The sequence below is a fragment of the Ischnura elegans genome, chromosome 7 (assembly GCF_921293095.1).
Source record: "Ischnura elegans chromosome 7, ioIscEleg1.1, whole genome shotgun sequence".
Lineage (NCBI taxonomy): Eukaryota > Metazoa > Arthropoda > Insecta > Odonata > Coenagrionidae > Ischnura > Ischnura elegans.
In genome coordinates, this window is record NC_060252.1 from 24,931,712 (window position 1) to 24,946,977 (window position 15,266).

The 15,266-nt window shown below is 38.8% G+C and overlaps 1 protein-coding gene across 1 annotated transcript in view; it reads right to left on the reverse strand.

Moving 5' to 3' along the window:
- Positions 1-14,193, reverse strand: part of LOC124162199 — a 101,441-nt gene extending 87,248 nt beyond the window's left edge. Inside the window, exon 1 of the mRNA XM_046538639.1 lies at positions 12,150-14,193. Within this exon, the coding sequence (XP_046394595.1) occupies positions 12,150-12,482 (333 nt within the window). The 5' untranslated portion in view covers positions 12,483-14,193. The remainder of the gene's footprint in view (positions 1-12,149) is intronic.
- Between the last annotated feature and the right edge of the window lie 1,073 nt (positions 14,194-15,266).

Consider the following 15,266-nt stretch of genomic DNA (forward strand, 5'->3'; position numbering starts at 1 on the left):
CCCTTTATTTCATTATCAACCATGGACACATAACCAAATGGCGGAGCCTGTTTTCATCCAATATTTTAAGCAAACGAAGGGAAAAGTAGGTACTTCAGCTCGAAAAAAACGATGTAAAATTTGGAGTTGCAAGTATGAGAAGGATTTTACAACAGATTTACAACGTAGAAGCTTCATTGAAAGGCGTTGAATATGTCATTTCGCGGAACTCGGTTCAGCTTTGATCTATTAGAAATTGTTGACGTCAAGGCACAGGAAAGAATAAATCCGCCACGTTATTCACAATTTATTGGAGAATATTAATGCGAAGTTTCAACTTCAAAACAAAAAAAAAATCGTTTATGAGGTTTTGGCCAGCGTTTCTCGATTACAGCCCACTGTGCGATGTAATCATTTGTTAACCAAACAGGAAGTAGCAAACGCCACCCGACCTAAGGAAGAAATGGACAGTTAATTTTGGGGAGGGACTAATATAAAAACATAATAAGGACTAATGCCAATAATTATTCCGTGAAATTCGGATCGCTCGTCCGCGATGCGAGTTGTGATTTTGTAAATCAATTAAAATGCGCAGTGGGTGATAACACATTTAGTGGCCAAGTGGAGAATCCTCATAGTGAAGGCAACTTTCATTTTTGTTAAAGAAAATGGAAAGAGTCAAAAAATTAAAATATGATCATTCAAAAACTTAAAAATCGCTGAAAGTTATTTCAGTAACCTTTGTCATTTTTTTACGTTCTTAAGTCATGAGCGGTGATATGGATATAACATACCCCATTGATGAAATTCGCCTTGAAGAAATAATTTGGTTTGGTCAGAATGGCTAAGCATAATGATTTGTTCAAGGCGAATTTCATCATTGGTATATATCACCCTGCACCGGTGCGCCTGACTTTGTCCAAAGTTACTTGTTCAATGTTCAATGCAGTGGTTTGGTGTTGAAGTTATTAAATAAAAGTCTGGAAGGCGACCATTCCTTTTTTTTACAAGATACATGTGCGAGTTTTCCAATAAAGTAATAACGATTCGCCTTGATGCAACATCAGGTTACCATAGAATCGGGATTTGCAAAAGAGCAACATTTAAACTACATGTGTTAAAAAAATACAAAATTGTCAAAACAAATTCTTCCAAGAAATTCAAGAGATAAATAAAGAAACATTTGCTTATAACGAAATAAGATCTTGATTTAAGGACTTAGCTCTCAAGATGTTCCACGTGTACTTACACATTTTTATCGTGTAACTCATGTTACCACAGACAACAAGGGACTAATTAGAAATATTGTCTTGTAAATTGTAAGCAATTTGCCTTGGTCGAACTTCAACTGATAATCAACAAGAAAAATAATTACCAATGGTTTTTCGACACGCTTAATCCTTCAAAAATATTTATACTAGTTTTTTTTACTGCTCTCACATAGCATAGAGCGAGCTTAAAATTTTTCAGACTGCAGGAATTTTTCTTGGTTGCTAGTTTTAGCTCAGATACGCCGCAGACTATTCCTTCTTATCATCGTTCATGAAGGCTTATCGTCTTGTCTCGAGGAGCGGACTAGAATGTGAGCAATGAAATATCGGTAAAATGCCCAACGGTTGGTACTCCGACAGTCGGGAAAAAGCTAGATAAGCCGATGGAGATAGCTCGATGTTGATTGAAATCCCACAAAAAGTGGAATTTCAGGGCGCAGAGAAGTTCTTTACCTATATTTCTTTTAAGTAGGATTCGCTCTTATAACGATGTCGGATTCTCGTAGAAAAAAAGTTTGAAATTCATGTTTGCATTGTTTTGTTAAGCGTTATCTGTGTCTCACTTGATGCCTTTAACTTTATTACTACGAGTATTTCTTCCGAGAATTGAAATTAAGTCTCACGGCGGCATTTTTTCTTCTTTCGACGAAAGTTAAATCAGACTCATCAAAATATATTGTGCTCCGAAAGCGAGAAAATATTTTAATGGCTACTCCAAATTCCTTATGCTAAATTTTTCAACTCGTTATTCAATTTAATATTTACATTTATCTAATTTCCCACTCAAATCATAGTAATTTCACGATTAGTTGCTCCGAATGCATTGGTGTTTCCTGCAACCCTTATTTGGGGCTCTCATCACTGAATGGAAAGGTGGAAATGAAAAATTTACTGCAATTTAAGATGAGGATTTTTTTAACTTAATTATACAATCAAGAAATAAAATTTTATAAATAGTAATAAAACTGGTTTTCGGTTCACGATAAACAATATTTGAAAATAACAGATTTTTTTAGCCAATTTTTGTTCCGGATTTAAACGTAATGACCTTAGAACCGATAACAACACCACTGAAAATACTTCGCACTCCTCATTTAAAACCATTGATGTAACTTACCTACAAGCATAGAGTAAGTATACTTACTCTATGCTACAAGTAACCCAAGAAGTCTCTTTACAACACCGAACGAAAATGTACATTATTTGCCGAAAGAAAAGCATGGAAACATGCCGAATTCACACACCAGAAGTTGCTTTTATCGTAGAAAAACAGGTCTCACACGCAGAAATAACTTTATCATCTGGCAAGCACGATAATTTCTCCGTAGTAAACGATAGGGTCAATAACTCCTTGCGGGACTGCGATTATAGGAAGTGAGCTGTCTCATGATACTTTGAAGACCTGGTTGCTTCATGGGCCTATTAAATTTAATTTTCATCTCTTTCAATTTTGTTGTTTCAGATTGCTTGTTATTCTTTTCCTCAAATATAATCATGGGCCACCTTGTTTGAATTTATGTATTTTGAATTATTTGCTGCGAGATACTCTCACCCGAGTGATCAGGCTTTCCTATTTGAAGGATAACTCCCCTTCCTTTCATTATAGCGCTCTGTGGTACCCTGAAAAATATTGGAAGTATAGAATGAATAAGGTTTAAGTATGTAGTTCAAAATGGTGAAGAGATTTTGGAAAAATTACGCCGTGTCGGCTTCGCTGAAACATTATCTTTATCTTATGCGTGGATGGTAACTCTTTTCATTGGATTTCTCACAGCTTTTCTTTCGTACTGAGGCCGCGGGGTCGTTGGCTCGTTCTTATGGGAACTAACCATGAAATTGAGGGCCTCATCAAAATGCATGTGGGGTGAAATCAAGATTATTTTGGGAATTAAATGCCCCAAAATATCATGCGTCTGTGATGAGTAATAGAAACCGTCGACTGAAATTTCACTGTAAATCGTTTTCGGCCATTTCTTTGATAAGATCAGGAGGTAGTTCAACGAACCAACAGAGACGCGGATGAGTGAGAGCCTGGTATGCTGGCTGTATGATGTTGGCGGAAGAAATTTGGCATATTTAGAATGGGTTGCGAGTAAGGTTACGTGGATCGAGAAGATCAGTAATCCTTCATTGAGGGCAGTTTGGTGAGAATTGAGCAACAGTAAATGTATGAATAAGAGAATGTTTTCATAGTTTGATATTAGTTGTATTTCTCTCCCATGTAGAAGTAATTTCCATGTCAACTTTCTTTGAAGGTGAGTGAGACGTGAGACGTTTTTGAAAGAAAATTCGAAGCATTCTTTCCCATGTAGAGCATCAAACAAGGTGAGACTTAAGAGGTGAAACGCATAATAAAAATTAGCTCGAGAAATGAGTTAGGTAGTTATGAGTTATGTTATGAGTAAAATCTACACGTTTACGAAATACCTACTAAATGGTATACGCCTCTGCTTCAGGGAATAAGAGAATGGAATTCATAGTTTGATATTAGTTTTATTTCTCTCCCATGTAGAAGTAATTTCTATGGCAACTTTCTTTGAAGGTGAGTGAGACGTTTTTGAAAGAAAATTCGTAGCATTCTTTCCCATCTAGAGCATCAAACAAGGTGAGGCTTAGAGGTGAAACACATAGTAAAAATTAGCTCAAGAAATGAGTTATGTGACTAGCGTAAAATCTGCACGTTTACGAAATACCTACTAAAATGGTGTACGCCTCTGCTTCAGGGCAAGAAACTGCGTCGGAGTATGATTGTACACATGCCTTTATTACGCTCCCACTTTTAAATCATTTCAGTGTGATAGTTTATTTTGAAAATATAAAATCAAGAACTGGTTAGCATTTGTTTAATTCCTGAAAGAATAGTTCACAAATCACGTTGAACTAATCACTTTACATGGCTACAATGGCTACCAAATTGGTAAAAAATCACTTTTTCGCTTCTCAACGCATTAGGATGTAGTTTATTAGTGATTTTTCACGTCATCATATTGGTCATAACTGAGAAAATTACTGAGAGACTACGATAAAATATCTATCAAGCTTTAGTAGTCCTTGTCAGTAAAACGAGAAAATAAACTGCCTTGAAGCTCCATTTCCTCGCTTTATCCGTAAATGATGATAATATTGAATTACATAACCAATTTTTGCTTTCGCAATAGCGTAAGTGAAGATGTAATCTCCCGTTTCTCTCCCTAAACTATCGCAATATTTTAGTAAATTTTCCTTAAATCGCAACGGTACATTTTCATGCTTTGAGCCCGATAAAGGCATGGCTACTACAGAATTTGAACTTGTGTAATTTCCTCTTTGTAATATTATATTTACTCGATCAAAATGGGTGAGATGTGATATATATGTGATATCGAATGAGGTCATACATTTTGTAGATCTGTATGTTCCTCAACTTTTTTATTTAAGTTTTACCAGATTTGATCATATTATTATCATTATACATGAATTACCTGTGGGAAAAATTACTAATATTGTGCTATATTTAATAATGCCACCTAGCACGGTTAACATCCGTTAAGTTGCCATGGGAATTAAATAACCTGGATAGCGTAGCGGTCTGCCCAACGGTCCGGAAAGCGAAAAGGTGTGTAGTTCGATTGTCGGTCCATAGAATTTCTTTCCCATGGCAATTATTCCCATTGGCATGCCAATTCCCATTGACATGGCAATTTGTACCGTATTTCAATAGAAAAAAGGCGGAGAAAGTATTATCCCCGTTTAAAATTACCTTGCTAAAAAGAATGGCTCTAGCTATGATAATTAGGAATCAGTAATCAATTATGCTTATGATGAGATGCACCGCAAGTAAGGGCAGAAAATTCCCACAAATCGAGGACGATATAAAAGCGCTGATCGAAGCATGCGAAAACGTCTCAACCCCATTGCACTACCCATGATGGCGGGGCTAACGTTGTCCCGTAGACTGTTGGCACGCTGCCAAGGAATCCTGACGATGCTGGAGATCGAACTGAAATCGGTGACGGATCCTAAGATCGTATCCCAAAATAAAAATTCCAAAGACCTCACAACTATTTGCAAAAAATACACATTGAACTGAGAACCTTGGAGGACTATACTAGCGTCACAGATGGAGAGGCTAATTGCATCTTCTTCAGAGAGATCTGTGGTTTCAGTCCAGATCGAAGGCAGGAAAAGTAAAACTGAATCCCGATAATAAACAGGACCAATTATAAGCGTACTCAACATGCATCATTTCGTATGTCTTACCGTATTTTTTGAAAACTCATGCACACATCATTGCTATTACTTTTCAATTGGTATATAGTGAACACGAATGCCTTTATATTGGTACATATGCTTTATGCATATACTTTACAAACGTCGATATATCTTATGGCATCAAACGAAATTTATCAATACGGAATGAATTACTGTTATTGCTTCACCGTTATTACAGGTATAATCCTTGGATATACCGTAGCTCTCCATTTATCCATATTCCCATCCCATAGTCTGGCTCTTTGCCTCACATCCCTTAAGTACTTGACACTCGAGGACAACACACTAATGAAATATATATCCGACTGAAATAGGGGATATGTCGTTTTTCTCTAGCGTATTCAAGTTGGGGAACTCGGATTAAGGCCGGTATTTCTCTCTCGTCGAATCATTCGGCATTTAATAGTTACTCTCAACGAAAAATGCTTCCAAACCCTTTAGTAGATGCGCTTGGTCCCATTTCGGTGAAACCAAGCACTGATCAAATTTAACGTGAAAAGTATGTTAACAGCAAAACAAGAAGTTCATAGAAGGAATGTTAATAATTATAATTAAATAAAGAGTGAAATACCAGTCAAACTAAAATTTTTACTGAACTATGGCGGAAAATATTGTTTAAAGATCTGTAAGGACTGAATTCCACTTTCTAGATGAGTAATTAAAAGGTCGGCTGAATCTACAACCATAACCTTCAGAGAGGCTTACAAAAAACGTTATCTCGCATGATAGATAGGGATCGGGGAACTGAAAATCGATTGCGATATTCATCAGGCAGCCTATTATAAGAACCTACGGGTCAAATGTTCCCCACACCTTCACGGAGATATTTTCTGCTCAAGGAAAGAGGATAGACTAATCGTTAGCGTATGCACACGTATTGCACAAGATCTTTGATGGATAATGAAAAAGATGGAAGACCTCGCGGGCGGACAACAATGGCGAGAAGAAAGCCTGATAATCAATTGCGCTCTTGCGTGATTGCGGAGAATGACAGAGGACTGACGGAAGTTGCGAAGGACACGAATCACGAGGATTATCGAGACAAGTTGTGGTGGGCTAGGATTTGAGAGATTAGAAAAGACAAATCTTGATGATAATTTCCCTTTTTCATCGAATTAGGCTTTTTACTTCGTAGTAGTCGCTTAAAGATCAAAGTCAGAATATCCATATTTAATAGAACTGCGCATCTTAACTTTATGTGTAACCACCCGTAAAGAATTCTTATAGAGACCCATAGTATTGGAATAGGCATGTATTATTTATTTAAATTGCTTGTTTACACGGACTTTAAAACAAATTTAGCAAAATTACGGAGGGTATCACCAATATATGGCAGAATGAGTTATTTACTGTGAAAGAAATAATTAAGTTAATGCAAGTTTCAATTTCCTTTAGCAAATTTAGGTATTCATTGAGTTTATTTAAATAACTTATTCATGATATTTATCTTTTTTAATGTTTTCCGTAAAAGTTTGTAAACAAAGAGCGTGTGTAATTTTCGATCAAAAATTTAAAATTATTACTTTATTTTTACTGAGAATGCGAAACTCGAATCTTGATTGTAAAATATTTCAGGGTTAAAATGCCCATCTCTATGCTTGTCTATTTGTTTCAACCTTCGATGTTAGTCATCACTCTACAATTCATAATTGATTAACTTATATCACCGGCCATCGGGAGTTTTTGCGCGGGAGGAAGGCTGATAGCAGTGAAAAATTAAAGATATTAGAGGACTCGAAAGACATCCTTTGTGTGGGCTAGATTTAATCAGAGATTTGTAATGGAAGGGTAGTAAATAACTGACTGAAAAAAATCGCTAATGGGCTTGCCCAATGGCAACATGGGCGATGAACATACATCGAAACGGAAAATATAAACTTATTGCAAACATTTTGAGAGGAATGGACCGGTATATTGGCAAAGGATGCGCCATGAGATCTGGGTAAGGAGAATATTTAAAATCAATTTGAGAAGATGGGTAAAAAATTAAAATAAGGTTTACAACGCAGTTATTCTTAAAAATGTAGATTATATTTTAATGATGTAATATTTGACACTAAAGGCATAACCCAAAGCGTGATATAAAAGCTATATGGAAAGAGATTACCTTTTGTAGATTTTCACCTAGACATCTAGTTTTTTAAGCTCTAGAAGTGAACCTGCATTCACAGTGATCAATGCATCTGCTCTCGATGAGTATTACAGACTCTGAGTGGAGAACATGTTAACAATTTTTTATATTTGAGAAGTGAACCGCTCTACCCACATAATTTCGCCTGCATGATGGTGTTGCTCTCAATTTCACAACTGACAAAGAACGCGATTATTATTTACCATGGAATCAACTTAATACCAAATAGTCAACTATTGAACGGTCATAGTATGAGGTATTAAGAGGTATACTGATGCGAATTACTCTTTTCCAGGAGTTTTTCATTAGATCATGGTTCCGAGTTTAAACTGCATTGAGCTTTAACTTCGCCGTACAAAGTCGTTGATAAGCACAATAACTAAATAAAAGCCGACGGTACATGTTTCTTGTAGAATATATGAGCTAATGTAAAATTACTTAATGGCGCAATGAAACAGATTTTTACACTTTTATCACGCTTAACTTTTAACTGTAGGTCACTATCACTCGTGAATCACTTAGTGATTCAACGCGAAGGTTGGCTTGGATAGGTGAGGGTCAAGCTCACCCCGAACTAGGCTAAAGGCGTGCAAATATCATACATTGAGGGCAGAGGAGCAGTTCCTTTTCCTAAGCCACCTCGCACTTCAAAGAATTTTAGTAAAGGTTATTTTTAGGAAAATTAATTGAAAATTTGTGACAAATTTTATTTTCCGAGAGGGAGCATTTGAGAATAATGGAAAAAATATCTTGACAATGGTTTGTAATATCCTGTATTTTATTTTTTTGGAATAATAAGGAGATGGAACAAAGAGTGGTTTTCCATCGCAGTCTACTTACAATAAATACTGCCTTTCATGCCACAGAAACAAGAACAAAAAGTTAAGTTTCTCACTGTTCTTGCGAATATGACTGCATCGCATTTGGAGTTGAAATAGTTGTATCGCAGAAAGATAAACTATTTTTGCCTAAAATATGTTATATAGCAGCGGCATAACTAGTAATATGCTTTGGGGGGAGTAGAGGGGATGGGGAAAGGAGATCTCACCCCCCCCCCCCCCCGGTTTGGGAAAATTTTGTAAAATTGACATGCCTGCAAATACATTTTACATAATTTTGACACTTGAAATTTGGGTTTCATTAAGAGGTTTTGTTAAAATTTAGTGTATGTCAAAACTAGAAAATAGTTTTTGAATTTTATTTTTATTTCTCTGAGGCTTTGGGTGGGGGGGGATCCATCCCCTCCATAGTTACGCTACAGGAATCTGGCATGAACTTACACTAATCGGTAGATTACCCCTAATTATAAAATAATGGAGAGGAAAATTCGTGCCCGCAAGGAGTACCGTAGTAAATAAGTAGAAAATAAGGAAAGTAAGAGCTAAAACTCAATTCGAAAAGAACTCAATTTACAAGTGTACTTCCAGAAAAACCAATCAATTTTGAGTTTCATTAAAAGGTTACGTTAAAATTTACTATATGTCCAAACTAGACAATAGTTTTGAATATTATTATTTCTCTGAGGTTTTGGGGGGATGTAACCTCCTTATCCCCCCATTGTTACGCCACTGTTATATAGTAATTTTTTGATAAGCAGTTTTACGGAGTACTTGTTGGAAAAGTGAACCCAAAGCCAAATAGAATTTCTGAAAAATTTCTTGAAGGTTTAAGGTAGGTTTTCTGGAACAGGAATAAAGCGCTATCTTGAGGACTTATTCGAACTCTTAGAACTAAAATAAATTTTGTTGCCTGATAAAATTACGCATCTATATTCCTTGACTACCTTCCGAACTCCACCTGAAATATACTGGGCTGACGAAGAATACTTGTTACAATGGTAGAGTTTGGTTTGATGTTTGAAACTACTACAACCACAGTACATTGTCCCTATAAATTTATACGGGAGACTTTTCAACGGACTTGAAGAAGCGATTTCGAATGTGGGCAAAATATTATCAAGACTGCTAAAGGGGTAATACGATTTGAGAAGAGTCTATTTGTATCTCCGGGTAACATAAGGTAAGAGTCTATTTGTATCTCCGGGTAGGCTCCGAGTAACATAAATTGACGCTATGCTTAACGTTATTCCTTCTCTAATCTGGAAATTTATGAGTCATTACTCTCAAATTTATGTCATTAGTGACGGATTTGAATAAATATGCCGTGAAATCGCTAATTTATGAACACTAAGTAAATCAGTTCCATATCACTGTGTGACACAAGTAATTTTTGGTTAATTAAGAACACAGGTGGATAGATAAAACGTACACAATTCAAGCCACACTGCGCAGCAAAGGATATTCACCCTCATAAAAGTATTGGCTGAATTGGCCTATTAAAAATATTTTACATTTAATTTCCAAAATAATTCTTCACTGCGAATAGAGTCGTTGGATGTAGAAATAGATTTTTTAAGCCGAATATGTGATGAACTGATCCGGCAAAATAAGCCTTAAGAGTACCGAGGGAATTATTGTAACCACTCCTCAAAATATGTCCCTTTTGAAGTTTAGGGTAAGTTTTGTTTTAACAAAATTTCATTCTAATGGTTTCAGAAATTCAGGTTAAAAAATTCGGAGGCAATAGCCGATTTCCAGCTTGAATGGATGGGTTTTCAGAGTAACTTGGTAGCACAGTGAGTTGAGCGTTCTGATAATGACTTAGGATCCCGTGGGAAGCCTTTGGAAACCCCTAAGAAAATCCTAGAAGTGTCGAGGTGGGCCAGGGAAAGGAACTGTCCCCCTTTTCATTGGATGCGAGTCATTCACACGGAAGTGGTTTAGTCCGGTAGAAGCGCTACCCTCGTCCATGCTGATCTTTAGATTAACTCATTGAGCAAATGAGTGGCTTAAATTCCTTGAGAACACCAAACATACACCTTTATCCATCTTTCGCTTACGTGAGAAAAAAGTATTTATACCATCGATGGGTAATGGAAATAATGGATTCCAGGAGAACATAAGTTCACTTGGAGGGGATAAAGGATGAATGTTTTTTGCTAGTATCAAAGGGGCTCCAATGGCTTCTGCTTCGTCTTTTTCTAATGAATCCATATTACACATAGTATCAAATATCGTCGAAGAGAAATGTTGTCGTAATGGCTTAGGTAACCCACATTTTTCTGTTTTTCGATCCACCACTTACTTCTCGTGCTATTTGTGACGGAAAGTCGAAGAGCCTAACCCTTTTTCAGAGAAGTTGATGACGTCACTGACTCTTTTCGTCCTCCGCTACTCCCCGGTCTCGCGTATCAATCCAACGGCGTCACTAACTCATGAAGCGTGGTCGGAACTTTCGCATTTTCTCATTTAAAAGTAATGAGGAAATATCTTATTAAGTCATAATTTCGGGTCTTAATCCTGAATCACACGATCATATTTCACGTAAAAGTTTCGGTATTTCGTCAATAATTGTTCAAATGATGACTCTAGGACGTCATAATTTTCAGGGATGGTAGCAATGATAAGGATCAATGTCGCTACTTCCATCATCAGTTAGCGTGATATACAGCAGCTGCAAATCCACAGATGAAACCAAACGCAGATTGTGGCGATGCCATAACGAAAATAGTAAACATCTAGGACACTCAAATTACAGTATGATATAGATAACTAATGGTTAAACAATGAATTGATAAGCATTGGTGTAATGATCACCGACCTTGTAAGTGAAAAATCATGGTGTGTTTCTGGCTTTACTAAGAATGCAGGACGCCTCAAATGACTGAGTGATATAGAAAATGAATGCTTAAGAAATCATTTTCAATGTTTTTGAGAAACATAGCTGACATGATCTCCTGACTTAAAAGTGAAAAATGATCAAGTGATTCAGGCTTTAGTATACAACCCCATTGTTTGTACATGGAATGCCATGAGAAAAAATCCTTGCACACCTCAATGCTTTCCGGAAAGCCATAGGTTCGATTCACCGCCGTTCACGCGGCCGGCTTTGAAATATTAAACGGACTTCAAATGTCTGAGTGATATAATACACCTACATCCACATAACACCCCGCAAGCCGCATAAAATGACGTGTGGCAGGGGATGTTAGGACACCAACCGTTTACATATGAAAAATAAAACTGCGACTACTATCTATTGAATTCCTATTAACCCTTTCCAACCCAGAGCTGCCTCTTGGAGAAATTAAATTTCAAGACTTTCCATTTTAAAAATGTGAAAATTTTCTACTCAATGATAATTATTGTGGTAGCTACATATTTCGCCGTTAAACATGACAGCATTAAGGGACACGTAGTTTAAGTCTTTCCTGAATAGAGCTGAAATTATATACATTTTCGATGTTGATTAAAACCAACATTGGGTTATAATGGGTTAATGAATGAATAATTAAGACAATGGGACTCCATTATTGTAATATTCGTGGCTTAAGAAATAATTTTTCCTGTTTTTGACAACATGGCTGAAATGAGCGAGAAAAAAAAACGATCGTGTGGCTCATTCAGGCTTTAGTAAACGACCCCATTGTTGCTGAGGAGCATTTTAATTCCGCCTACCTGGAAGACGAACAGCACGACGTAAATGGCCCATCCGCTGCCGATGCCCGCGGCGGTTGCTCCTCCCGCACTCCCCCTGCAGCCAGGGGCTCGGCCCCTCTTGCCCGCGGCATTCCCCCCCTCGTCCTCCGAGTCTTCGTCCTCTTCCTCGCCTTCCACCTGGTAACCCGCTTCGAGGTCTTCCTCCCCCTCCTCCTCGTCTTCGTAGACGGCCGGGCCCCCGCTGCCCCTCCGTCCGCCCCCACTGCCCCTCCTCCCGCCCGCGGGGAAGCCCCCGTCGCCCCTCAAGGCGGCCACCACGCCCACCGGCGAGGAAGAAGACCTTCCGAGCATCGCCGGTCAAAGAGTGCGGTCGCGCTCACGTGCTCATTTAACGGGAGGGATGTAAATAAGGAGAGGAGAACCAAAGAAAGAAGTTAGAAGAAGTAACTGTCTTCTCTCCCTCTTTCGTTCCTTAAACGCATAGATAAAAACAAATGGCACCCCTTGTTCCTAAGACAGATGTGACACAAACACTCCCTATAGGTGTATTTGCAAGAAGCACCAGTATCAAAAATTATTTTTGAATTATCTCGCAAATAACAGAAGAAGGAGCTTTATTCTCTTCCTCTTTCGTTCCTTCTAGGCAAAGATAAAAAGTAATTGCACACACTATTCCTAGAACAGATTTAACACAAACACTCCCTATATGTTTAAGTGCAAGAAACACCAATGTTAAATATTATTTTTGCATTATCTCACAAGTGATGCACTAGATCTTCATTTCACTTCGAAAAATCCGTAGTCTTTACGAGGATTCTTCGTGGTCACCTCTTTCTTTTCCTCCTCATTCCTCTTCGGTGAATGAATGACACAAACGGTTCAACAGGATACTTGAGGGCGAACGAGAGCGGGAAATTAAACAACATCAATTTTTCTATCCGTTTAAGATATCAAGTCGCGAGCTAGTTATCTGACACGTCCAGGAAGGCGATGACATCATATCCTCTTTTTGACTCTCGCTTGATTTTGGAGATGGAAACTGAGTTTGTAAATAATACGTGATCTATTCTTGAACCACTAGTTCACTCCTCCTCCAATTACTTTCATGCCACTAGTAATTGAGAAGCCGTAGCATTTCCACTCCACGGAGCAAAATGAATCTAACGCACTTAACTCAAAGAACGTGCGCCCTCGCGTAGGAAATAGATGAGTTATGTGAAGGTATTCTACGCATGCACATGATGAATTACTCCTTTTTTTCAAAATTCCATATTCAAGAGCGATGGCGAATGGCCAAATAAAGCTGCTGGGCTTTATTTTATGTTCAATATTTCCCCCTCGTTTCCGTGTGATACACTAGCAAGTAAGGGAACTCTGGAGACACAGGTGCGCAAACTAGATCGATTTCCTTAAAATATGGAAATACGTATTTCTTTACGTAGGGAACTTATTTCAAAGGAAAATACAAAAAAGGCGATGCTTTATTTCTATGCAAACTACAAGCACACGAACATCCAGTTGAAACACTTTCAAGTAGATGGGAAGTTAAATCCATTCAATGGTCGCATCAAATCCGTTAGCGGCCTCTCAGACGTAACGGCTCCGCGTCTCGTACAGAGCGGGCAAGTCCTCCAAGTCTGCCGGCTGACGATACGCCGGGCACCGCCGGCAGAAATCCACGGCCGGGTGCCAGCCCCACAGAACGTCCCAACGCTTCGCAAACGGAAATGAACACGGACCGACTAATGCTCACTTATAGCTTCTAACCCTCCACTGCGGTCTGGTCGACTGCCGCTTGACATCCCGATAGGAGAATGTATACGCGCACTCAACACGGAGATGGAGTAAAAACTCCGATATCTATGGCACCCCGCCCATTTCAGCGTGCGGGGGCAAAGAGGGGACACAAACAAACAACTATCACCACCCACATTCTTCACAACCACCGGCACGTCGCGGAAACCAATCGGAGCGGAGCCGCGCTCCGAGAATTATACCGTCGGGAGATACGCGGACCTCTACGACCTCCCGTCACGCAGATAAAAGTCCGACTCAGCCTCGCCGTGGGTCTTGGGGAGAGACAGAATGGGTATCGGTGGGCTATGGGGAAGGTAGGGGAAGTTGAACGTAGCGGGGGAGGGGGGGAAGAGGACGGGGTTAAGCTCGGAGTAAAAGGGGAGTGAGTCTTCCCCCCTTCCCCAGTTATACGCTCCTCCCCCCACTCTCTTCATATATTCCTCCCCTATCTACCCCTCCTCCTCGTCTCAAACTCTCCGACAATCAGACCGACAGCTCATCACGCGGAGCTGTGGTGTTCGCTGCCCGTGAAGCGTGAAAAAACTGTGCCGCATGAGGCAAAACAGTCAGTCGGTTTACCAAAAGATTTAAAGAGGCCACACCTCCCCGAAACCGGAGCCTAAAGGATCCGGAACATCCGAATTTCGATTGTCATTTGTTTGAAATCAGAATGCCCCCTTTTATACACGTCTTTGTGGAAGATTTTCTTATAAAACGTTATTTGGGCAGTTAATATTTGGTTAGATCCGTAAATTCATTTTAGAAATTGTCATAGTTATCAAGCAATCACTATTAATGGCTTATGAAGCGATTTATACCATCCTATCCAACGTATTAGCACGTCATTCAAAGAAGCTCGTCAATTGGAATATTTTTTATTTACTATTACTCTGGTTATTTTGCCCTACCTTGCAATAAAGCCGTGATTTTTTAAGTGAAGGTGGAGCTACGAGGGTTGCGTTTTTGGTTCCTCGAGGATAGCCCGGTTCCAATTTCCAGCTGATTGTGAGCCATAAAATCTTCTACGGAACTGTGATATGTAGAGAGTCAGTAAGAAATTTCCTTCCGTCGGATTGGGTGTAAAATATAAGCACTCATTTGCTTATCAGATAATGCCTGCGCCAGGTCTTTCTATGCATCTCACCCAATCAATATATCCATCATCGACCTACATCACCCTTTTACTTTACCTCTCCATAAATGAAATCCAATATCTACATCTACATAATACCCCGCGAGCCGCCTAAAAGGCGTGTGGCAGGGGGTGTTAGGACACCAGCCGTTTACAACTAAAAAAAATGAAGTGTTCTAACGAGGTTGGGACTAGCGTTTATTAAA